This window comes from Homalodisca vitripennis, unplaced genomic scaffold (genome assembly GCF_021130785.1).
Source record: "Homalodisca vitripennis isolate AUS2020 unplaced genomic scaffold, UT_GWSS_2.1 ScUCBcl_2660;HRSCAF=7645, whole genome shotgun sequence".
Taxonomy (NCBI): Eukaryota; Metazoa; Arthropoda; class Insecta; order Hemiptera; family Cicadellidae; genus Homalodisca; species Homalodisca vitripennis.
Window position 1 is genome coordinate 16,575 of NW_025778772.1, and position 26,247 is coordinate 42,821.

At 30.7% G+C, this 26,247-nt stretch overlaps 1 protein-coding gene across 1 annotated transcript; it reads left to right on the top strand.

The window, feature by feature from the left end:
* Window positions 1-26,247, top strand: LOC124372159 (UDP-glycosyltransferase UGT5-like; the record flags this gene model as incomplete). Its single annotated transcript, XM_046830525.1, is given in 7 exon segments — window positions 1-1,003; window positions 3,492-3,714; window positions 6,253-6,260; window positions 23,861-24,081; window positions 25,554-25,681; window positions 26,085-26,101; window positions 26,103-26,247. Coding segments are annotated over 7 exon segments (1,540 nt in total), but the record flags the coding sequence as incomplete, so codon positions are not given.

Sequence of the window (26,247 nt, forward strand, 5' to 3'; positions counted from 1 at the left end):
GAGAGTGTGGAGACCGGTTCCGCATCAGTCAGTCTCAGCAGGACTGGGCGGCACATCGCGACGTGAGACCTGCCGTACCTTAGTAGCTTGTCGTAGTTCATCCCAACATTGTCATATATAGTGGGAGAATTTGGCGAGTGTTTCCCAACACTGATGTTACTATCGGAGATTACACATTGATCGCAGTCAAGTTCTATTAAAAACAATGTATTCCTTCCTAGTTTTCGGTTGCTTCTTGGGTTCCGCTCTGTCTGCGAATATCCTCGCTGTGTTCCCCCATCCCGGCAAGAGCCACTTCGATGTCTTCGAGCCTCTCGTCCTGGAGCTGGCCGCCAGAGGACATCAAATGACCGTCATGAGTTTCTACCCCCAGAAGACCCCGGTGGCCAACTACACCGACATCAGTTTGGTGGGGACCTCTCCCTTGAGGCTGAACAGGGTTAAGATCGGAGGAGGGGATGATACGGTGCCAGACACCTTCTCTGTGTCCAACGTCGGGCTTCACCTGTGTTCTAAGATCTTTAAGTCTAAACCTGTCCTCGATCTGCTGGAGTCGGACGCCCGCTTTGATCTGATCATTTTAGAAATGTTTGACTCGGACTGTTTCCTTGGCCTCGTGCATAAGTATAAAGTGCCCCATATAGGGTTCAACTCCGCCAAGACGAGCCCGGATCAGGACAGGACTGTCGGGACGCCGAATTATCCCGCGTACGTGTCCCACATCAACCTGCCATTTACTAACCGCATGGGCCTCTTCCACAGAGTGATCAATGTCGCCTACACACTCATGATTGCTGTTGAGAGGTTCTTCGTGCTCCTGTGGGAACAAAGAGGGTTCTATCAGTTGATGGGTGAGGGGGTTCCGCCTCTGGAGCAGTTGGTACACAACGCTAGTTTAATACTCGTCAACACTCACTTCTCACTGCTGGGGAGCCGCCCTCTTGTTCCCGCGCACATCGAGGTTGGAGGGATACACATAAAACCCGTCAAACCTCTCAGTAAGGTAAGCCTTTTTGTGGTACAAGCCAAATCCTTAAATTAATCACTTATAAAATAACAATATTACACGTCCGTGCCAAAACATTTAAAACATAGAATATATCTTTATATCTTACATTCTATTCAAGCAAAGTGTTCTGTAATATATTCTACAAATTGTCGATAAGTCACATTAGGATCCTTTAATACCACCTCTTTCTTTTTGAACAAATATGATTTATAGTGGTTGTGATTTTTATGGTTACCTTATACGCGTGTTTTTAAGAAAGCAAACCTAGTATTAGGTGGATTTGCTCATATTTGCCACTCACTTTTACTAATCTTCTAACACAATAAAAACCTAGTTTATATTCTGAAAACTTAAAACAATATCGATCATAGTATAGTATACCTGTACATGAGTGCTTGTATGTATGTAAGTATAGGTATTGACAAATATAACGACCGAGTACATCTGTTAGATATTTATTTAGCGTGCAATTGTATTAGGTAAATGTCTAAATATATATTAAAAATATTATTTTTCAGGTCCTTAGCTTCAAAAAATTGATTTTTATTAAACAAAAAATAATTTAGAGACCACTATAAAAAGCTTGATTTCATTTGTACTGCCACTATTGCATCCCATTCAGTGCTTAACAAAATCACAGACACTACACATTTGAAAACATAACATACAATGAAAGAAGTAATAATTAGATTTTATTAATTTAAAACTCAATAAATACCAATTTCAATATTGATAAGTTGGGAGTTTTGATTTAAATTTTGTAAACTGTAGGCCATAAATATATCCATAAAATAGTTTTATTTTAACAATTTTTGACGTTTGGGATTATAAATTACAGTAACTAATATTTTTGGCAATGAAGCTACACTTTTGCTACAAGAAAGCTTTTTTCAAAAGTTCTCTGGATTTTGATTATGTTTTAACTATTTATAGCTCATTAAATAATGAAAAATGTACTAACCATGTTTGCATACAAATTAATTTACATTAATATACAACTACAAGTTTCAAACTAGACATTCCTGAATTAACGTATTCCAATTAATTGTGAATGAAGTATGTAGTGACAAGGAAACAGGCGTTTTGCCATTTTCTGATATGATTTATTTTACTGCAAAGAAAAGAACCTTTTTATTTCAACATTATTTAGTTTTTTAAAGTTTCCAGACAATTTATAGTACCGTTTATTCCATATTTTAATAATTTCGGTCGGTTAATTTTGTCTCCAGTACTTGTCAGAATATTGTCTTGAAACCACCTGGAGCCATGCAAAAACTGTGAACAGATAAGTCGTGTTTCTAATACTTTTTTCTGTAAACAACTTAAAAAATTTAACATAACGAAATTAAGTACAATTTGTAAATAAAGCGTCTCGAGTTGGTTGTATAAAATTACGCCAGCTGGTTTATAACAGTGCTGACCGTTAGTGAAGGTCATCATTTATAATGATTGCTGTGATTATGGAGAAACCTTGAAATTCCAACCTGAGCTTAAGTTTCTGTTTCTAAACTGCTCCTTATTCCACTTTCCGGTAGTCAATTCGTATTGCATATATCTAATTTACTGTCATAAAGAATTTAGTTAAGATTATGTTCCAATCGAAATTTTAATGAAGCTTAGGAACACATAAATTTAAAATAAAATAAAATAAAAATAAATTGAAATAAATATATTTAACATGCTGAAAAGATAATGGATGAGATCTCTTCTCTGTCTGTATACATTAGGCAAGACATATTTGAATTATATATATATATATATATATATATATATATATAATATATATATATATACATACATACATAATTGGACACAATACAAACTAAACGTTGGACTTTTTCATCTTTATACGATACAATAACGAAATAGGCCAATAATGCCGTATTTCAGTAGTTTTTAATTTAATTTAAATATTATTTGACAAAATAGAAAAAAACCTTGCAATTGTCGTATTAAGTTTGCATTATGGGTTTAATCAATTTCACAGCAGTATTAAAGGAAAACAAATGAAAAAAATCCAAATAGGTACAAGATCAAAATTGTATCAGGTTAAAATTATCTCCATTTGAATAGCAGTTCAGTTTGGTAAGTTGTTATACTACATATTGTATGTCACTTTTTAAAAGGTCCATTATAAACACACAAGTCCATTTTTAGGGCCGTAACGAGAACTTTTGAGCCCCCGATGTACCAATAGTAAATAGTTTGGTGAAACTGTGATAGATTTATAAATTTTAATAATAAACCCTAATAAATTTGATACAAAAATAATTCTTGATAAATGTTATTTAGATTTGTTCTATTTACAAAATTAAGACGGCAGGAAAGAATAGGACGAATAGCAATATTTTAACCAAGTTATAGTCTGAAGAAATTATCCTTAACCTCTTTATACGCTTACCTCTGAATTATGTTCTGAGCCTAAGCGCGGGTCTCGGATATTTGACTAGCGGATATTAACTATTCCCCTTACTTCTTACAGGACTTGAACAACTTTCTAAACGAGTCACCGGAAGGGGCCATCATCTTTTCCATGGGATCGGTGCTAAAGTCATCTTCATTTCCGGTGAACAAAAGACAGGCCATCATGGAGGCTTTCGCCGAGTTACCGGTCCGTGTTGTCATGAAGTGGGAGAACGACAGTCTGCCTGGCAAACCTGACAACGTGATGATCAGCAACTGGTTGCCTCAGCGAGACGTGCTGGGTAAGTTTTAAACAATCAACACGTTTCACAGTGTTTCCAGTAAATTATACGGAATCTTTTTGTTGGTTTGCTTTCAAAACTTTGAATGGTATTAGACTCTGATACACGACTGTACCATGACGGAATGGAATGACGGAGCAGTGAATCGACAAAAAGCAGTAGTAAATGTCACAATGACGCTGCCTACCTTCGTTAACCAGACGTGATCCCGCAGTAAGCAGTGTCATGTTTGTCTATTGTTCATTATTATAATAAAGAGTAGATTTTTATTCATCAAAATAAGAGAGATTCCTACCGTTTCAGTTTATTTCTAAATTCTGTACTGTTAATTGCTTCTTCTTACTATGAAATGGTTCCATAAAGAGCTAGTTGTAGTTCTGTCATATAAGATCAGTGTTGAATTTCAAGAACTTTAGCGCACTTATATATTACGTTTTTTATTGTTAGGAGTATACTTTTTAATTATTCAAACAATAAAGTGTAGAAGTTATCGATTTTTCAGAATCACCGATAAAAAAAAAAAAAATAGATGAGAGTTAGTGATATCTTTAAAACGAGACATCTACCATAATTCTATCACTAGTTTACGATCTTAAAAGTGTCTGAAGTTTAACATTGTTTTTATCGGGTAACATCCAGAAGATGTATTGCAGTCGGCTGTACATTGGCCCCTAAACCTCCACTATAAGGTTTAAAGTCTGTTATAAAAGCCATATCAGTAAAGTTGTCTTGACAGTAGGCATTTCAGATCTGAGTACGTCAAAACAATGAAAAATCAACTATGAACAAAAAAATACCGAACCGGAGTAAAGGCCATAAATATACACTTTGGACATTGGCTATTGATCGTAGCAACAAGACAAACTAACGTTGGCGTCGGAAATACAATTCACTCGAACCTGAAGTGCCATACACGTCCAAAACCTACGTGATTGCGCTCGAAGCCGCTATTATAGTAAGTCTAGTAAGTTTATACGCTAAATTTGTACACAATATATCAACATAAGATGCTTCTCAAAACAAGATTAACAGCAAGGCAACTCAAAATTGAAGGTAGCAAAGCCCCATATATACGATGCAGACCTTACCTGCGGTTTGTTATCTGCCATTTCATACAGTAGTGCCTTGACACGGCCTCTGCAACCGTCTACTAAAACGTTAGCAATAACATCAAAGGGCACTTTTTAATCACGTTACCAATGATTACCATAAGTTTGTGGCCTTTAAAATGCAGAGTGTAGCTAATGTAGCTTCAACCATGCTTATTACAAGAAAGCACTTAGTATTCGCTCACTTTCATGTAGACTCATCACAGCAACTATTACAAAAGTCAGGTGTAGCAGAGTGTTAGTTATTTTCCATTCGAATAGTCTTACAGAAAACACATTTCCAGTGAAAGCTCTAAAGCTAAGAATGAGGGTGAATAAAAGTGCAGCAATGAAATACACGAACTACATGAAAAATATGTTTAGTACATAACTGCCAATCTTCGTCCTCCGTAAATACTCCTGACAATTTTCTCTCTATATTTTAACTGGTTCGCCGATGTATCATCATACACTATCAGAAAGTCATTCTTACAATTAATAACAAGTAAGCAAATACATTGAAGTATAACCATATTGAGATTATTTTTGTACTTAATCAAATTTGAAATTTTTTTCTCTCTAATTAACATTGAGTCGTACATACTACGCTCCTATACGAATTGTCGATATACGTTAATAATGTGGCTTTTCATTTCATTCCTTTTAAAGTCAAAACTTTCACTACACTATTCAGTATGGAATGTTTTAAACATTCGCTTGTAAGCATAGATGCTTCTGAAATAGTTGAAATTTGAAACATGTTTTGAAATTTCAGTAATATGTTGTAGGAAGGATGGTGGTTATGTATACTATATATCAATTCCACGTAGTCATTTGATTGCGATATAAATAAATCATAAACCACTACTCAGTGGTAAATACCACTCCTAGGTATGTTAAGATATTAATTATTACAATTATTTACTCGTTAAATTAAGATTATAATTTTAAAATTATCGTGTGAATATGAAGAAGGGATGAAAGGCAAATTACTTTATAACTATTGTAATTAGTCTGATAGTTCCTCCTTAGTGCGTATAAACTATTATTACTTTTACAGTGGTCGGGTATTAAGATTGTACGATACATGAATATACAATTACCTCTAATTGGACAGTTAACATTTTACTGCTTGCTTGATGATGAGAAATAGTTTTAATATCCCAGTAAAAAAATACACGGAATACTTTCATATTAACCAGAAATGAAAAAATTTAAAACAAGTCAAAGTACCATAATTTCAAAAATTGTTTAGTTGCGTTACTGTTGATTTAAAAACCGCATCAATTTCTACCAACTCCAATGCGATAAGTAGCTTACTGGACACGATGTCAAGCCGATTGATCGCAACATGCGTCATGAATCAGTTGGAAAAGGTCTCTTTGGTTTCCTCATAAACCGTTGAAACCTTTGATGCATTGGACGGTCAATTGTGTATCAATCTGTTCAGTTACCAAAGTCAGTTAAGGGAGATGTCTTTTTATTATTATTAATAGTCGTAATGATAGCAAAGAAGTTTTTTATAATACATAATATGATATATATATATATATATATAAGTAGATATGAATATGCCGATTCTGGCGCACTTTTGGGACAGTCAGAAAATCAATGTAAAATACTGTCCATTGAACCATAAACAAATCTAAGAAATCTAACAGGAAACCACGAATGTAAAATACTGTCCATTGAACCATAAACAAATCTAAGAAATCTAACAGGAAACCACGAATGTTAAATAACCGAATCTATAGCTGTTTTACTGTTCATTGTAGGCTTCTAATTTCTTAAGCTGTTTTAATGAAAAAAATCCAGAAATCTTCGAAATATTTATTCCACGAAGTTAATTGTAACACAGTCTTTATCTTTAATAGTCTTCTTTCCAGTAACAACCAAGTGTAATTTTTCATTTTTGTTCAATTCTTTAATCTTTTTTTCATCCAAAACAGTCAAAAATCTGTTCGGTAAGTGTACTTTATAATCTTCCAACTCGGCAATTATTGTAAACCCGAATTTATCTTTCATTTTCTCCAGATTCAAAATTTTGTATTTCTTATTTTCTTCTAATTCTATTAATTTCTTGTATTCTTTGAATGTTAAATCACCAACCTTATTCAACTCTTGTAACAGTGCCATTTACATAGAAAAAAATTAATACTTCTACACTTTTAAGGTGAAAAATCAACACTATACTTCCAAAATACACAAAAAAACCGGGGTTTTGACCCTAAAAACGTGTTTTTAGGGTCAAAACCACAGCTCTTAAGGTGCATACATACTAGAGTTTTTTGAAAAATCCTGAAAATCTACTGAATTTCTCTAATTATTGCGAATTTTTAGCTTTAAAGTTGATAATGTGAACGATATTTCTCGAAAAATTCTGTTGTAAATATATTAAAATCTTAATGAAAAATCTTGGAAAAGTTAAAGAAAAAAATATTGAAAAAATAGTATTATAGAATTTAAATTACCCCCTACAAACCAATATAGTAATAAAAGTACTTTTATTACTATAACTATACTATTTTTTCAATAATTTTAAGTCTTAGTTTACAGATTTTTCTATAATAAATAGAAGAATCTACAGCTGTTTTACTACAATTTGTGCTGATTTGTGTAAAATTCTCCACTTTTCAAAGTGTTAGTTAAACAAATTTTTCTTCTTTAAATAGAAGAATCAAAGGCTGTTTAACCATAAATTGTGCTGATTTTTATCAAATTTTGATAAAAATCCTTAGAAATCTACTGAATTATTGCTATTTTTCAGCTTAATAAAAAGATATTTTACTAAATAGTAAAACTTGGCACATTCAAATTTTCCCTATTTAAATGGAGCGGAAAAAGATAGAGTGCCCGTACTGCAAAAAAGACATTTTCGAACATCATTTTACCCGACATTATAAGTCAAAGAATCATCTGAAAAATAAAGATATTTATGAAAAAGAATTAAATTATTTGAAGACTTGGGCTAAAGAAAATCAAATTGCCGATCACCAAAACATGTATAATATAGAAAAATTGCGTGAACTAAAGAAAAATTTTAAGGAAAGTAAAAAAGATCTCAATCTATTTAAAGATGAAAAAATTCAATCAATCGCTGAGAAATTGTCCATTGAAACAAACGATAAAACTAAGTCTGAAATGATCGAAGAAATTGACAAAACTCTTAATGAGAAACCTGAAAATATCATTGATGTAGAAGTTTTATCCTCAATACACGGTCTTTTCAAGCAATACATTTTAACAAATTTAAATGAAAATTTCATGTCAATTTACAAATATTTTTCTATTTTGCGTCCAGAAATTAAAAGTTTAATCGAAAAATTTCAAGAAACCGTTAAAAATATGAAGGGCTATCTCTCTTTAGAATGCGAATACGAACGTACTTTAGTGAACGGTGAAACACAAACTTGCCCAATGTATTTTACTATAAAAGCAGACGAGATCTTTGACATAAACGACTTTATTACTAAGCAATTTAATAAATTAACACATCGAGAACAAACGAATCATCCAAATAAAGGTTCTGGATGGACATTAAAACGCTGCAAACAACTAGTTTTGAGCCTTAATAAACACGAATTTATGAACGCAGGATCATATATCGATTTACCAAAGAAAATCAAAGATAAAAAAGCTTGTATAAATATCAAAAATAAAGATGATTATTGCTTTATTTATTCTATCCGATGCGCTATTGAAAAAACCCGAAAGAGACTGCGAAAGATCAAAACAATATGAAAAATTTGTAAATGACGAGATATTTTCAGGTTTCGAGTATCCAATGTCCTTAAAAGATATACAATTATTTGAAAAACGAAGTTACAATTCCAAGTACAAATATCCAAAAATGTCTATCAATGTCTACAGTTTTGATGAAAGTATTAAGGTTGTTCCGTTACAAATTTCTGAAAAATATGATGCAGAATTAAATATTGATCTACTGTATGTAAAACAAGAAGACAAATCTCATTTTGTTTTGATAACCGATTTAAGTAGGTTAGTGAGTTCTCAAACATCCAAACATGGACATAAAAATTTTCTATGTAGGAGATGTTTAAGCCATTTCTACAAATCTAGAGATTTAGCAGACCATTTAGAAATTTGTAAAAATCACGAAGTTTGTAAGCCAATTATGCCGTTTCCGGGTCAAACAACTAAATTTACTAATTATCAAAAGAAGTTTAGCCATCCGTACGTAATTTATATGGACTTTGAAAGCATATTAGAGAAGATTCCCACATGCAAAAACAATCCGCAAAAATCGACTACAACCAAGATTCAGAAGCACATTCCATATGGTTTTACTCTATACTTAGTGTCTAATGTGACCAATCGTATGTACAAGCCGATATGTTATCGAGCCAAAAATGAAGAAGATTTGCCAAATGTTCCTGCAAAATTGTTTGAAGAACTTAATAAATTATCGAAATACATAGCTAAAAAGTATAATTCTAAGAATAAAATACCTATGAAATTGACCGAAGAAGAAGAAATTGCATATCAAAATTCAAATCTTTGCCATATTTGTGAATGTGAGGGTTTTGATAATCAAACAAGAAAAAAAGTACGAGATCATTGTCATTTAACAGGTAAATTTAGAGGTTCAGCTCATTTATCTTGTAACTTGAATCTCAAATTTCCTCAGAATATTCCAGTTTTCTGTCACAATATGTCATGTTACGACACTCATTTGTACATAAAAGAATTGGCTAAACAATATGGAAACGTTGATTTGATCGCAAACACCGATGAAAAATACATAAATTATTCAGTAAATTCAGGATATGGGTATGAGTTTGAAGATGATAAACCAAGAAAGTTCATCAAGTTTTCTTTCGTAGACACGTTCAGATTTATGGCATCGTCTATAGAAAAGTTAGCTAAAAATCTAAAGAGAGAAGACTTCAAACATACAAATCATTTTATACAAGATGGTCTGAACGCAATTCTAGATAGAACAACCAAATGACGAAGAAGAAATCTTTAAAATTCTATCTGGAAAAGGCATATTTCCTTACGAATTTATCGACAGTATTGAAAAACTTGATTACACAGAAGAATTGAGAATTCAAGATTTCTATTCACTTTTGACAGACGAGAGCATATCTGAGAAAGATTTTCAACACTACTTAAATGTATGGAAACAAATTAAAAGTAAAAAATCTAGGAAATTACTCCGATCTCTATAACATTCAAGATGTTCTATTGCTCGCTGATATCTTTGAAAATTTCAGAAACATTTGTTTGAATTGCTATAAACTTGATCCAGCACACTATCTAACAGCTCCCAGTCTTGCATGGGATGCTATGTTAAAATTAACGAATATAGAATTACAATTAATTAGTGATTATAATATGTATTTGATGATCGAAAAAGGTATTCGCGGAGGCATTTCTCAATGTATTAAACGATATGTGAAAGCAAATAACAAATATTTAAAAGATTTTGATAAGACAAAGCCTGAAAACTATTTGTTGTACGTCGATGCAAATAACCTTTATGGGTATGGCCTAATGCAAAATTTACCATATAACGAAATCAAGTGGATGGATCCAAAAACTTACACAACTGCAGAATGGAAAGAAACAATTTTGGAACTCACTGGCGACGAAGATTATGGCTATATATTCTCGAAGTCGATCTAGAATATCCGAAGAATTTACATGAAAATCATAAAGATTTTCCTCTTGCTCCAGAACATTATAACAACAAACTTTGCACAACTCTACTGGATAAAACTGAATATGTTGTTCATTCGAGAAATTTGAAATTCTATCTGGAACAAGGAATGGTGTTAAAACATGTGAATAGAGTTATTGCATTCGATCAGAAGCCTTTTATGAAAGATTACATTGATTTTAACACAAACATGAGAACCAAAGCTACAAGTGACTTTGAGAAGGACTTTTACAAGTTAATGAACAACTCAGTTTTTTGGAAAATCTATGGAAAATGTGAGAAACAGATGTGATATTAGACTAGGAAATGAAGAATTTTCAATGAAACAAGCTAAGAAAACAAATTTCAAATGCTTTAACATCTTTGACGACAACTGTATAGCGAGTCACATGTACAAGCAGAAAGTTAAATTTAACAAGCCAATCTACATAGGTTTTTCAGTTCTTGACCTTTCAAAATTGTTAATGTACGAGTTTTATTACAACAAATTAAAGAAGTTTGATCCAGATTTGAATCTGTGTTACATGGACACAGACAGTTACTTCCTAGAATTGAAACGTGATCCTTACAAAATTATTAAAGAAAATATAGATGACTTTGATACAAGTGATTATCCAAAAGATCATGAATGTTTCACTACTAAAAACAAGAAGGTAATAGGGAAATTCAAAGACGAACTAAATGGGGAAATCTTAGAAGAATTTTGTGGTTTGAGGTCAAAGATGTACTCGTACAAATATCTAGACAAAAATCCAGTTAGGTGTAAAGGAATTAAGAGAAGCGTTGTAAATAAAACAATAAATATCGAAAACTTGAAGAGATGTTTGTTCGAAGATAAAGAAGAATTTAGGGAGATGACTGTAATAAAAAGCTATAAACATGAATTGTATACCATCACCATAAACAAGCTGGCACTGAACGCTAAAGATGATAAGAGAAATGTCCTAGAAAATAAGATCGATACAGTACCGTATGGATATAAAGGCGAAGCAAAATCTAATATATTAGATGAGTTAAATAAACTTGGAAACTTTGACATGTAAATGGAAGATGATTTGATTCACTGCCACAAATGCAAGAAAAAAAACGAAAAATATAGATTCTAAAATCGTTCAAACTCAAAAACGGGTTGTATAGAATTGCTGCAAAATGTTCCAAATGTAAGACAAATAAGAGTCAATTTATAAAGAATCCAAATGAAAAACAAGTAAAGAAAGAATTAAAGAATAAAGAAGAAATAGAGATTGAAGCTAGAGAAATTCATGCACCAGTACGAAAAAAGTTTAAAAAGAGAAAAATTATAACACTAGGAATTGACGATTTATGGGCAGCAGATTTAGTTATAATGTCTAATTATTCAGATCAAAATTATGGATTCAAGTATATGTTAAATGTTATTGATACTTTCTCAAAACATGCTTGGTCAAGAGCTATCAAAAGAAAAAACGGCAAGGATATTTTCAAAAGCTTTCGAAGATATAGTAAAAGATGCCATAAGGATCAATCACAAACCTCCAAACCTACTTCATACAGATAAGGGTTTAGAGCTCAAAAATAAAGAATTTAACGAAGTTTTGAGGAAATACAACATTAAGATTTATCATACTGAAAACGAAGAGAAATCAAGTATCGTAGAGAGATATAACAGTACTCAAAATGAGAGAATGAAAGTTCTTTTTGAGGTTAATAAAAACTTTAAATGGATCGATATTCTTCAAAAAATAGTCACAAATTATAATGATACGGTTCACAGCACAATCAAAATGAAGCCCAAAGACGTAGGTAAGGATGCAGAAAAGGAGTTATTAGAGACAGTTTTCGAGTATGTTCCACCTGAAATTCACACGAAAACTAAATTTAAAGTCAATGATCATGTAAGAATTGTTAGTAAAAAACAAACATTTTCGAACAAATATAAGAACAACTGGTCAAGAGAAAATCTTTGTGATTTATCAAATTAATAACACAGATCCTGTAACTTATAGTATAAAAGATTTAAATAATGAAGAAATAACCGGAAAGTTTTATGAATATGAATTGAGAAAGTCAAAGAATTTTTCTATATAAATGGAGGCTCAAAAGAAATGTTCAATGTGCAAAGAAATAAAAGGTTTTGAAGCTTTTTATAAAGATAAAAGTAGAAAAGATGGAATTATTTATAATTGTAAAGATTGTTATAGGAAGTATCATAAAGAGCTGTATGATAAAATAGAAAAATTAACTTTGGAAGAGAAAGAATGTCTTAAATGTAAAGAAACTAAAAAAATTTCAGAGTTTAATAGTGATCACTATAGTAGAGATAAGAAAGACTCATATTGTAAAGATTGTGTAAAGAAGAATCACCATAGATTATATTATGAAGATACTCAATGTGAATGTGGAAGAACTATAAAATGGTTAAATAATTATCAAAAACATTTACAAACAAAATATCATAATTCGAGAGTTTAATAAAATTTATTAACATTTTCATCGTGTAATTTAGATATTCTATAAATCAGTCGAGATTCTGCCATATTTGTAGTAAAATGATTTCCGTTGTATAAAATATTCAAAGATTCTTTCATTTGGTTATATAGATTGATAGAATTTGGTTCGTCATCAATGAACAAAATCTCTAATTCAGGATAATTTATTTTTAGATGTTTTAATCGGTTTGGTATTTCTCGTTTCTGAGCTCTGATAACATAATAAGGCCATTCCCACATGTGATTCTTCTTAATTAACACAAAAACATGGTGTTTTTTCTTATCAAAATCTTTACAAACAAGATCTGGTTTCATTAACTCCATTCGCAATTCTTGATTCTCTATTTTCAATGATTTCATTTCATCTTTAATTTGTAACTGTTTTATTTCATCTTTTAACTGCTTATTTTCGTTTTTGAGTTTGTACTCACCATATTTTCTAATGGAAGGTAATACTTCTTTTCGTAACCCAATTTTTAAAACAATTTCGCTTCTGGTTTATGCGATCTCAAAATTAAAGAATAAAGTCCAGATTCATTAACGAAAACAGTGTTATTTTGGAAGTTTGAAGGTAAGCTATTTATAGCCCCCCTTATATTTAGATTAAAATAGAAGTTTTTATCATCTTCGTCAACGTTTATTCTGATCGTTTGCATAGTATTTTCATATTCTAGAATTTTTGCTACGTCTTTAGCCTTAAACCAGATCACATTGTTTTCGTCAACAATCGTAAAGATATGTTTGTTATTGAATATAAGTTGATTATTGAGTAGGTCTACAACTGACTCCATTTAGATAGAAAAAATTTAACAAGCAATTTTTTATTTTGAGTATAAAGTCCAGATTCATTAACGAAAACAGTGTTATTTTGAAAGTTTAAAGGTAGTCTATTCAATAGACCCCCTTGATTTATGTCTTTAAACATTGATTTATCATCATCAACGTTTAATATTATTGCTTGTCTCGTGTTTTCATATTCTAAAATTTTTGTAAGAGCGTCGAATCGACGCCCTTGTCAGAATCTATGTTTTTCAAAGCTTTTTTTGTATTTTTCTTTAACATTGTCTTTATTCGTATTTTTTGTGAATATTTGTGAGGTGGCCCTCGAGGGCTACCTTATCTTTTAGATAAAAGTATTGGTATTTATCATCATTATCAACTCGTTTTGAAAGTTTGAAGGTAAGAACGATTCGTTCCCCCTTGATTCATCATTCTTTCGACAATCTTAAATATATTGTTGTTTTACTCTCATTATTTATTAAATTTCCCTCAGAGTCTTGTATAGTTAGAACGATTTTTTGAATTCTTTTAATATTTTTTCTAATTGGAATATAATCGATTTCATTCGGTTTTTCACTGATTTTTGATCCATAAGCAACATTTGGGAAAAAAGTGTACAAAAATTTCAGATTCTTTGTGTAAATATTCGGTATGATTTTCAAAACTAGGTTCAACGAGATTGCAGTGCACTTCAATTACATCGAAAGGTCTAAATTTTGGCGTTTTATTTCCTAAATATACCTGATTTGGCTCAATAGTTTCTTGAACAAACCCTAACGAATCTACAATAATTGCTGAAAACATTATTCTTACTGGTGATTTTATTTGAATTTTATTAGAGAGATATTTTTTTTGCATTTCAAACTTGTTTTCGTCAAAGTTTAAAGATTTATCTGATTGTTTGAATGTTTTCAGATAATTTTTAAGGGAATTTTTAATTTGATCGAAAGTATAATATCCTTTGTTTAAACCATAATATTTTGTTATGTTCTTCTCACTAAATCCTATACAATGAGGAGAACTTTCACTAATATTTATTACAAAATTGTCAGAATAAAACCGCTTAAACCGATAAAATAATTTGATTCTTCCTCTAAGTGTATAGGATGTTCCAAGTTTAAAACTAATTTAGAGCTTTCTGAAGTCAACTTGAACAGCTTCATTTTAGCTATTTAAATGGAGAAATTTTTAAATCAAAAAGATCAGATAAAACTTCAAACGTTTGAAGAAAATAAGAAAGATCAACCAATCAGATTGTTAATTGTTGGTTCAAGTGGATGTGGAAAAAACAACTTTATTATTGAATTTTATATCTACAATAGGTTGATTCCTTATTCCAATTTGTATGTTTTTAGTAAATCTTTAGAACAAGACGCTTATAAAAAATTGCAAGAAAGATTTGAAAATATTGAGAAAAACTTAAGCAAAAAGGTATCACATTTTTATAATGCCTCTGAGGACATAGTTCCATTAAGCGAGTGTAAACCCAATTCGTTAATCGTTTTCGATGACTGTATTTTTAGAAAATCAAGACGTTATTAAGGAATATTTCGTAATGTCTCGTCACAAAAATATCTCTTGTATCTATCTTTCCCAATGCTTTTCAAAGGTTGATAAACAAGTTATTAGAAATAATTTGAATATGCTGTGTGTTTTTAAGCAAGACGATCACTATTCGAGAAAGATTTACAACAATTATGTGGGATCTGATATGAGTTTTAACCACTTTAATGAATTATGTGATAAAATTTGGAAAGAAGACTATGGATTTTTAACTATTAATTTAACTTTGAAGCCTAAAAATGGTAAATATTTGAATAAATTTTCTAATATAAATGCTGCTCAGTGGTCTGGCAAATCTACTTGATAAAATATTTGTTACAATTATTTTTACATTATCTTTACTTTTTATTTACATTATGAAAACAACTGAAAAACGGTAAATCTGTTCACGTTTTTACGTTCCACGTTCACGTTTTTTACGTTCCACGTTCACGTTCACGTTTTACGTTCCACGTTCACGTTTTTACGTTCCACGTTTCGTGTTCCACGTTTCAAAATTTTCCTAAATAAATGGTGAACGTAACTTCTGAAGAAGCGAAAAAACTTGATCAAATCGAAAAGAAATTAATCAAAGAATTTAAAGAACAGATTCGAATTGATGAAGAAGAACAAGAACTTATTCAAAAAATTAATCAACCTGTAACTTCTGCAATAAAAAATGTTGAGGGCAAAATTGAAAATGTTTTAAGCGATAATCAAAATTTAATGAATTTGGTTCCAGTTGTACGACAATTTGCCGATATTTCGATTCCAGAATCTGAGTTTGAATTGCTAAAATTACCATCTTCAACACCATTTAGACCTCGAATCATTGAAGACTCTACCATAGTTGAACCAATAAGTCCTGGAACAACGGATATAATAATTGGTGAAATTGGTAAAAAATTCCTTCCTAGAGCGAAGGATGATAAATTTGGTTTGTATTGGGATAGAAAAAAGAAAAGTTTTATGATTGGAAATTCACCCGTTAATTTTGAACAAAATGATATAATTATTAATGAAAAAATGTACGAAGGTACTCAAGGTTTTATGGAGATTATTAACAGACAATGACGTTCCAAAAGATAATTTATATTCTGAAGAAGATTTGAAAAAGTATACAGAAATTTTATGGGAATCTGACTCAATTTACAAAAATAATGATCCATCTACTAAGAAGCCTAAGTCAAGTAGAGGTAAAAAATATATCAATTTGATTAAACCAATTTGGGGAAAAAACGAATCGAAGGATCAGGTGTAAGAAAATTACAATGATAATAAGATTGAGTACAGATATATCGACGATTTGACAAAACTCGATGGAATTATAAATTATATTTATGCTCAAGAGAAGGCTGGAAACAACAATTTTTTGAATGAAAAGAAAGCTATTAAAGATTTTATTTCGAACAAACTTGACGAAATGATTGAAAAACCTGATGGAATTAAATATTTAAAGCGAGTTTTTGCCAGCAATAAGTTCATCTATGATTGAAGGTAGCGGACTTTTGAATGATTTTATCAACAATTTACCTTTTGAATTACACGTACCAACTTATCAGTATCTGGGGCCTGGCACAAAACTCGAAAAAAGACTACAAAGAGGAGATCCTGGTATAAATAAATTAGATCAAGCTGCTATGGAACACGATATTTTTTATGCAAAACATAGTGACACAAATTCCAGACATATAGCAGATAAAGTTTTGCAAGATAAGGCAATGGATCGATTTTTATCAAAAGATGCTAGTTTAGGTGAAAGATTTGTTGCACTTTCCATCCAACAGTTGGAGCAATGTTTTTGAAGAGAAAACTAGGAATGGGAATTGAAATTTTAACTATATAAATGGAGGTGAACGTAAATTTCAGCAAAAATCAGAAAGAAAAAATAAAATCCGCTTTTAAGAAAAAAATATACCCGTTAGTATTCAATTTAAAATAGATCAACTAAAAAATGGCGAAGATAAGATATTTTTTAACAAATAGACAATACAATAAACTCGAAAAACATAAGAAAAACAATAAAGGAACCAGAATAGAATTTTCTTATAATCAGTTGAAAGAACTCAAAAATGGTGGACTTTTGAAAGATTTATTAGATTTTGGAGAAAATATTCCAGTTGTTAAAAATGTTGTTCCCTTATGTTCGTAAAGCTGCTCCAATCGTTAAAAAAGATGTGATTCCTATTGTTCGAAACATTTTAAATTGGTTAGATAAAGAGTTGGAAGATGTTACAGGATCTGGATTAGATGAAAAAAACTTTGAATTACGTGAAAACAAACATTAAAAAAAATTTGAAATCAAACCATTAACATTCGGTGAATTGGAAGAACTCTGCAAAAACATTAAACATTTTAGAGGAATTTTCATGAGAGATACATTACCTGAAAAAGTTAAGAAATTCGAATGTGGAATTGTGAATTTAGACTCGATTATGGGAAGTGGAACGCATTGGATTTGTTATTATAAAAAATGATAAGAATGCATGTTATTTTGATTCGTATGGAAGAATTGAGGACAAACCACCTATAGAATTGATTAAATATTTGAAAAAATCAAGCGTCTACTACAATGACTCTCAGATTCAAGACTATAAAGATCCCCCAATTTGTGGACATTTGTGTATTTTTGTTTTGAATGAACTGAGTAATGGTAAAGATTTTAAAGAAGTTGTTAACAAATTATTGCTTAATAAATATGGATTCACAAAATATTTTTGACGTATTTGGAACACAAATTATTCAAAATGTAGATAATAGTTTGAATTTTGATAGTTTGAGAAATGAGTTTGATAACAAGTTAGAAAATTTATTACAAAACCTTCCAGATTCAGATATGTTTGCTGTCGAGATTGAAGATTTTAAAGCAGAATATGATAACAAACTTGCAAATTTCATGAGTTCAAATGAAGTTGCTGATAAAATAAAAACATTGGAAAAAGAAGTTGATGATGGTGTAAAAAAATTATTTACCAATTTAATGTCTCATATCGAAAAAAGCTGATGGAAATTACTGAAGCGATCAAAGTTGAAAAGAATTATGTTAGTTTGGCTAATAAGAAAAGAATTGTCGGTGTTCGACCTGGTATTGACAAACATGATGTTGTTGTTAAAGAACAAATTTTAAAACCTCTAAAATTATCAGAAAACATCGATATTGTTGATTTACATGATCCGAATGTTAAAAATGCCTTAGATTTTAAAGGAAAAAGAATTAGCGGTGTTAGTAAAGGAATTAATCCATTTGATGTTGTTGTAATGATTCAATTAGAAGATCCTATTAAAATGTTTAATGAACTAAAACAAAATTACGAGAATCATAAACAGCATGTTAAAGATTTTACAACAGAAGTCTATGACAAGTTAGAAGCCAGAAATAGAAGTCAGTAGACGATGTTGGTGAAATTAATGAAAAACTTACTAATTTTAAAGAGTCTTTTGATAAGTTTAGTTTAGATGCTACGAAAACTTTTGAGAATATTGGTCATAAATTTGTTGAATACAATGATTCTTATGCTGTCAAATTTCAAAAATTAGAAAAAAAACTTAATAATATGGAGGAAGATCTTACTGAAATAGGTATTCGTGTAGGGTTTTTACGCATGATAAAATTTCCTTATATAAATGGCGCTCATATACTGTGTGAGGTGTAAGGCAAAAACTGAAACAAATGATATAAAATACTATGCAAATATCAATGGAGTTAAGAGAATTTCTGGAAAATGTGCTGAATGTAACGCAAAAAAGAGTCAATTTATAAAAACTTGAAATTTTTTCTTAATAAATAGAGATGGCGGGACATTACAGTGCTTTCGATCTTTTTATAATGCAACACGAAAGAGATTTGAAAAAAGAACATTGGGATGACATTTCTCAAAAATATGAATTATCCGAAGATATGATGAGATTATACGTAAACAAATTGAATTGGTATAACATTGCAAAAATATCAAACTTTATCATCAGAGTTCATTCAAGAAAATATACATTATCAATTAAAAGATCATATGTCTGTTCTTTGTCTCTATCAACACTTGAGTATAAAATTTTTGGATGAAAAATAAAGATACAGTTGATTGGAACAATATTATAGATAGCGGTTTACTATCCTGTGCAAATTTTATTGAAATATGTGACCGAGATCGCAAAATTTAAGGAAGAGAATCCCGAATATGACGAAGTAGATCATTAAAAATGACTAATCTTTTTAATTATTTACTAAAATTTATATCTTTTCTTATAAAAACGTACATTAGATCGATGAAAAAATGATATCTTTCTTATACATGATGTTTAAATTTTCTCTTATTAAATGGTGGACTACAGAAAGTATGCTAGTGATATTGAAAGGGCGGAGTTTAAAAATTTCTATCCAATTAGTAAACAACATTTGAATGAACCGAATAAAAGAACTGAGTTTAATATTGATTTTGGAGATAACTTTTGCTCGTCTAACTTCCAGTTTTATATTTCTGGAACTTTAACAAAACAAGATGGTCAAGCATATCTTGGAACTGATAATGTTAGATTAATCGATAATTTTATACCGTTTTTATTTTCTAAGATTGAAGTAAGAAAACACAATAAATTGATAGAAGAAGTCGAAAACTGTGGTCAATTAAGCACTATTAAAGGAACCATTTGTTATTCCAAAAGTGATGTATTTTCAAACAGTTTTGAATCAACTTTTAAATTTGGACAATTTGAAGCGGTCGGTGATTTAGCACATTTCGGCTTAGGATTTTTTGAAAATGTTACTATTCCGATCTATAAAGGAGGATTTTATCTAAGTTTTATAAGAGCAGAAGACGATGATGTGATTTCTGAAGACTGCAACTGGAAATGTTATGCCTGTTGATGGCAAAATTACAATTAACGAGTTTTTCATTAGAGTTCCGATGATTGATTACAAAACCACGAGTAAAATTCAGTTGATTGATGAAATTATAAAATCTCAAAACATCACGTTTAATTTTTCTAGATTGGCAATGTATTGAGCAAAAAGGTATTTCCGGAACAACTTATTCGTTCGATATCACAAATATTTATAGAAATATCTTCAATCCCAAGTTCGTTATCATAGGTTTTCAAACAGATAGACAGAATAATCAAGAGAAAAATCCTTCAAAGTTCGATAGTTTGAATGTAAAAAATATCAGAGTAAAATTGAACGGTTCTTATTATCCAGATGAATTACAAAATTTAAACATTTCAGGAGGTCTTTTCAGAATCATGTATCAGATGTATCAAGATTTTAAGAAAGTTTACTACAAAAATATGGAAATGTATTACAACCCCAAAGAATTTATAGCAAATAGACCCATTTATGTCATTGATACAACAAAGAGTTTGACAAATATTTCTAGTTCAAAGAACGATATAATTATCAATATGGATTTTCAAAATGCTGTTTACAAACGCGATTTGTTATGTGGTTGTGGTTTCTGAGAAAATTTTTAGCCTATGATGTGATTAAGAACGATATTAGAGAAATTCAGTAGTTAATGATGTTCATATTGTTCTCTTTCATTCCTTCTAAAACTTCAAAAATATACTCTTTCGCTGATGAAAAATCTCAATTTCTTCCGGAATAATCTTTGTAATCATAAACAAAATATCCTAAATAGTTGTACAATAGAATGAAATTATTTCTTTTTATCTCGGTAGTTTGAAATATAAACATAAACATTTGCGCTGAAAAATTTATATCTCGGCAGACTTAGTTCCATAGCTTCCATTTATTCTTTTTGTAAAATGGAAGAGTATAATGCCAACTGTTACAAGTGTTATAATAGAGGAGAAATTATTGATAAAAGATTAGTTTGTAGAGATTGTAATTTAATTTTGTACGAAAGACCTAAGCCTAGGAAATTTCGAAATAAATTAACATATTTGAATAACCTGCTTATGAAATTACAATATGGAGACAAGAAGCAAACACATTTTGTTACAGAATTTAGAAAACAGAATAAAAATTTTTACTTATCTCTTGGAACCGTTGACAAAATTATTTTCCTTTTCAAAGAATACATTAGGTTTGTAGGTTTAAATACACACGTTTATTATGAGAAGATTTTACCTATAATCTTTCACTATTTGGACATTGAATTTGACTACGATTTTAAACCTGAAATCTTTGATGATTTTATAGTACATTTGGAGAAAGTAAATGAAGAAACCTCGTGAAAAGAATGCGGTTTTACTCACATTCTCCCCGACTTCTCGAGTGATTGTTAGCAAATTTCATTATTTCCGTTTATAGATTTTTCATTGAGATTTCTGGATTTTTTCATTAAAATAGCTTAAGAAATTAGAAGCCTACAATGAACAGTAAAACAGCTATAGATTCGGTTATTTAACATTCGTGGTTTCCTGTTAGATTTCTTAGATTTGTTTTATGGTTCAATGGACAGTATTTTACATTCGTGGTTTCCTGTTAGATTTCTTAGATTTGTTTATGGTTCAATGGACAGTATTTTACATTGATTTTCTGACTGTCCCAAAAGTGCGCCAGAATCGGCATATTCATATCTACTTATATATATATATAATATATATATATATATATAAATAAAATAAAAAATTTTCAATATTTCTGTAGTAGAATACCAGGACGTAGGATTACGTAAACCTACGTGATGACAGGCTTCTCAATGTATGCATGCAAAAATTCAAATATAAATCACATTTTTTTCTTAAAATCCTGAGGACAGACAGACAGACGAATAATTATTTAGAAAGTAGATTTCTACATTTCCCGGCAGGCAAAATGGAAATTGTGTCATTTAAATTTTGCTCGAGAGATCTTGGGGATAGTTTGCCTTGTTTCCATCCAGTTTACACGTCATAAGATCAATATTATTAACGTTCAGCCAAATACCATGAAGTAATCTTCACCATATCTGCATTCAAAATTTAAAGTCAAAGGTTAGTTCGGTTTGAGATATCGTGGGGACAGAGTCACAGATAGCCAGAGAGACAGAATGAAATGTTTTCAGTCCTATGATTGATAGGCTTCGCTAACGATCAGCTCTTATAAGTTCCTATGTTTTTGAAATATTATTACGAATACTGAAATTAGATTTATTTAAATATTGTGGACAGTATATGTCCAATATTCTCTTTATTCTCAATGATAAGTTTTAAAAATATGGAAATAAACAATATATTTTTAATACACATTATTTTCAATTACTGGTACGACAAGAATCTGAATGATTAATTTGAACAGGATGTTTGATAGAGTCGAGATGGTACTAAAACAAAATCTGCCTGTCCTATGACAGAGGGGTAGCATTAAATGGGATAGAATAGGGAGTTAAGGGTAGAGAGCTGTATCATAGGGAAGGAATATGAGCATAGTTTTGCAATGATGTAAATTCTGCATATTGCATAAACACGAAACGTTTTCCAAGTACTAAAGAATCTTCGATTAAATTCTAGATATAAAATAGATTCATCATTATTGCAAAACGTATAAAATGCAATTATTTCGAATTGTCTTTCGTGTTGCAATCACATACAAATAGACAGACAAACAGACTGAAATGCATTTTTTCCAGCCCTTTAGAATGATAGATTTCTCAGCCAATTAGAAAAGCTTACAATACTCATATACCGTATATAAAACCAAAGCGCAGTTTAATATGCAATACCATGTTTCAAATGTAATGCATTTTTAAATGTTAAGTTAACAACGCCCGTCTATGTATTTGTTTCTAAACCATGCAGAGTTAATGAGTTGGATCAAACAGGTGTTCAGTGAAGCGATTCAGTGAAAAATATTTGGTTAAACTTTAGATGAATTCGATTGTATGCTACCTTTCACTTGCTTAAGAACTGCTGATTTTAATTATACTTAATTTATATGTGATTTACTCTAATACTGTCTTTGGAAAATGTTGTAAATATTTGATGATTGCCTGCTATTACGTAAAAAGTCTTTTAGATCAGTAAAACAAACAAGTTTTCGTGGGATCTTAAACATGAAAACTTAAATATAAATACATATAGAATTTCAATAGAAAGCAATACATTGTATTAAATATTACATCCTGACACAGGTTAGTCAGATCTGTCTGCTAACACAAAAGCCCGTGTAGGATAAATATGAGAGTGATATTACCAGAAAGCTTTAGGTCTGCCATGTCAAATGCAAATAAACAGACAATTTTAGTGCTGTTTTAATTAGTTACTTTTTTTACTATACATTCTTTTAAGTGGAATGAGAAGAGTTCATTATAAATATAGCAAGGTGGGATAAAACCTTAGGAGAGTAATCTTTACTTTAAACGTTATATGGATTGTGTAGGACAATTTACTGAATATTATGATAATTTGACTTTTTAGGAGTATATTGAGATTTTGCCTCATCCTGAAGACTATATATCTTTCGAGATGGTCATTAATTGATATCCAAAAGATAAATCAATATTATAGAGCTCATATTGTGTTATGTGGGTATGTTGTACAAACATAATTACAATACAGATATATTAAAATAATATACAATATTATACAGGTAATTCTCCCAAATACCTAATTACAGTTGAGTGTGTAACAACCATCTTTCTGTAAATGTTCAGCCCACCCCAAAAATAAGGGCGTTCATGGGACACGGTGGGTTGTTGTCGACCGGGGAGGCGATAACCTCCGGGGTCCCCATGGTGCTCATCCCCATGTTCGGTGACCAGGGGAACAACGTGGCCCATCTGACTTCTCTGGGAGCCGCCGTCAAGCTGGATTATGACTACATCTCCAAGGAGACAGTGCTTGAGGCGCTCCGAGCTGTCTTATTCGATTCCAGGTATCACAATAATTACAATAATCCACTACTAAACAATATAATAATTACTATATACTCACAAGCAACACTCAAAGATACTTGTGAGTACAGTATTTAATAAAATCAAACAAAGACAAGTATATTTAAATTTAAAAATAATTTAGAGACCTCAATATAAAACAAAGATAACATTGAGTTATGCAGTCAGCAAAAAAGTGAATAAATTTGGTTTGTTTACAATTATGTTAATTGAAGATGTATTTTAGGAAATTTACTAATGAAACCGTATTATAATTATGAACCTTGAAGTACATAAATATTTTGTTGTAATCACACATAAGTTTAAACAAATCTTCAAACTCTAAAATAAATATAGGTACGCTTACAACGATAGTATAACTTTCCATGTTAAAATAGCCCTTATCTGCACACATACAATTAATTGATAGCATCACAAGTGGTCAAACAGTCAAAAGTACATGTTACTATTATTTAGTTATAAAAGAAATGTTTTGAGTTAACTCTAGTTGTTTTTGCACATTTCCACTCACGTTTCTTTGTAATAAACAATAAATCCAAATAGTCAAAAAGTCTAATGCAAAATTGTACAAAATTATTATGTATGAAAAATTAAATCTGTAAAAATTAAAATGTAATATTTCTATACGTAAATATGAAACCAATTTAGCACTAACTTGCAAATCCAACTCGATAATCTTGATTGAAATATTTTAAAACATATTGACAAGGGATCAACAACACAAATCACATCGCCACAGTTAATCTGCAAACTATGTCGTAGTCAAACTGGAATTTCATTTGGAACAAACCTGCTTTGACTGGGATGAAAGGAAAGATAATTAATTTGCTAAATGATAGCACGAGCGTTTAGCTTTTGTATGAATCGATGCAACATGCTTTGTGGAGAAACAATTAACTTTAGACAAAACTATATGTGATTGAACACTGATTGAATAGTGTTGGAAATATAATAATTATATTTTTTAACTTACAAAAAACTGAAAAGCTAGTTTATGTAATGTAAATAAATATATAGTAAATTGGCGTTTTGACACTTGAAACACATATCTAGGGAAAAATAGGGGTGAATAGTATTACAAGAGTACAACCTCAAATTTTAGACAGCATCTTAAAATATTTTAAGAAATTATCATTCCTATCAAAATATTCTTAAAAATCAAATAGGTTTTATAACCCAATGTATGTTTTTCACTGATAAACCTGGATATTCTATTTGAAAACTTGGTACAAATAGCCTAAACATTATTCATAAAAAAACATAACAATATCTTTTTTGTTTGAGAAAGATTTAAAGGGCCATAGATAAGTAAGGGGTACGTTAAAACAATATTCTTAGAAAAAAACGTTCTCATCGTCGCGTTGGTCCATGCATACTCTGTTTAATTCAGTATCTATTCTTGAAAATTGTTACAATATTAACGAATTTGTCTAATTTTCCTCTATATTTTCAGTTATCGAGAGAAGGCCAAAGATTTGTCAGAACGGTTCACGGACAGGCCAATGTCTCCACTGGACACGGCGGTCTACTGGACTGAGTATGTCCTGAGGCACAAAGGTGCCCGCCATCTTCGCTCACCAGGTTTGTAATATACTCAAACATCATAGATATATTATTATTTCATCAATATTTTACAACAAAATTTTAAAATGTTCAGTTAAAAGGTTTCTTTTCTGGGTACGGTATCTCAATCTAAGAAGAATAAAAACCCCCTTTTCTCCTTTACATTCGCAAATAGTGGGTCAAAAGCTAGCCTACTCATATATTCAAACAAAGGCTCCTTGTCTATTAATGTATTTATGAGAAGTACAGATAATTCTAATTTTCTTTGTTAATATCTTTAAAAACTTGTTACGAGTCCACAGTTAACTCTGCCAATTAATGATACGCCCATCATTTTGGACTTTTAAAACGTTGTATCAGTAATCTACAAGCTTTTAAGACATCATGATTTTTGAGTAAGAATATTGCTATTGGTGTGCAGCTGTGGATATGCCGTGGTACCCAGCTTTGGCTGCTAGATGTCGCTGTGGTGCTGTTGGTCTGTCTCGCTGGTCTCCTGCTAGTGATGTACTGGCTTGCTCGACGTTATAACTTGAAAAATTCCACACTTTCTTTCAACTTGGCTCATCGAGGAAGAAGATACA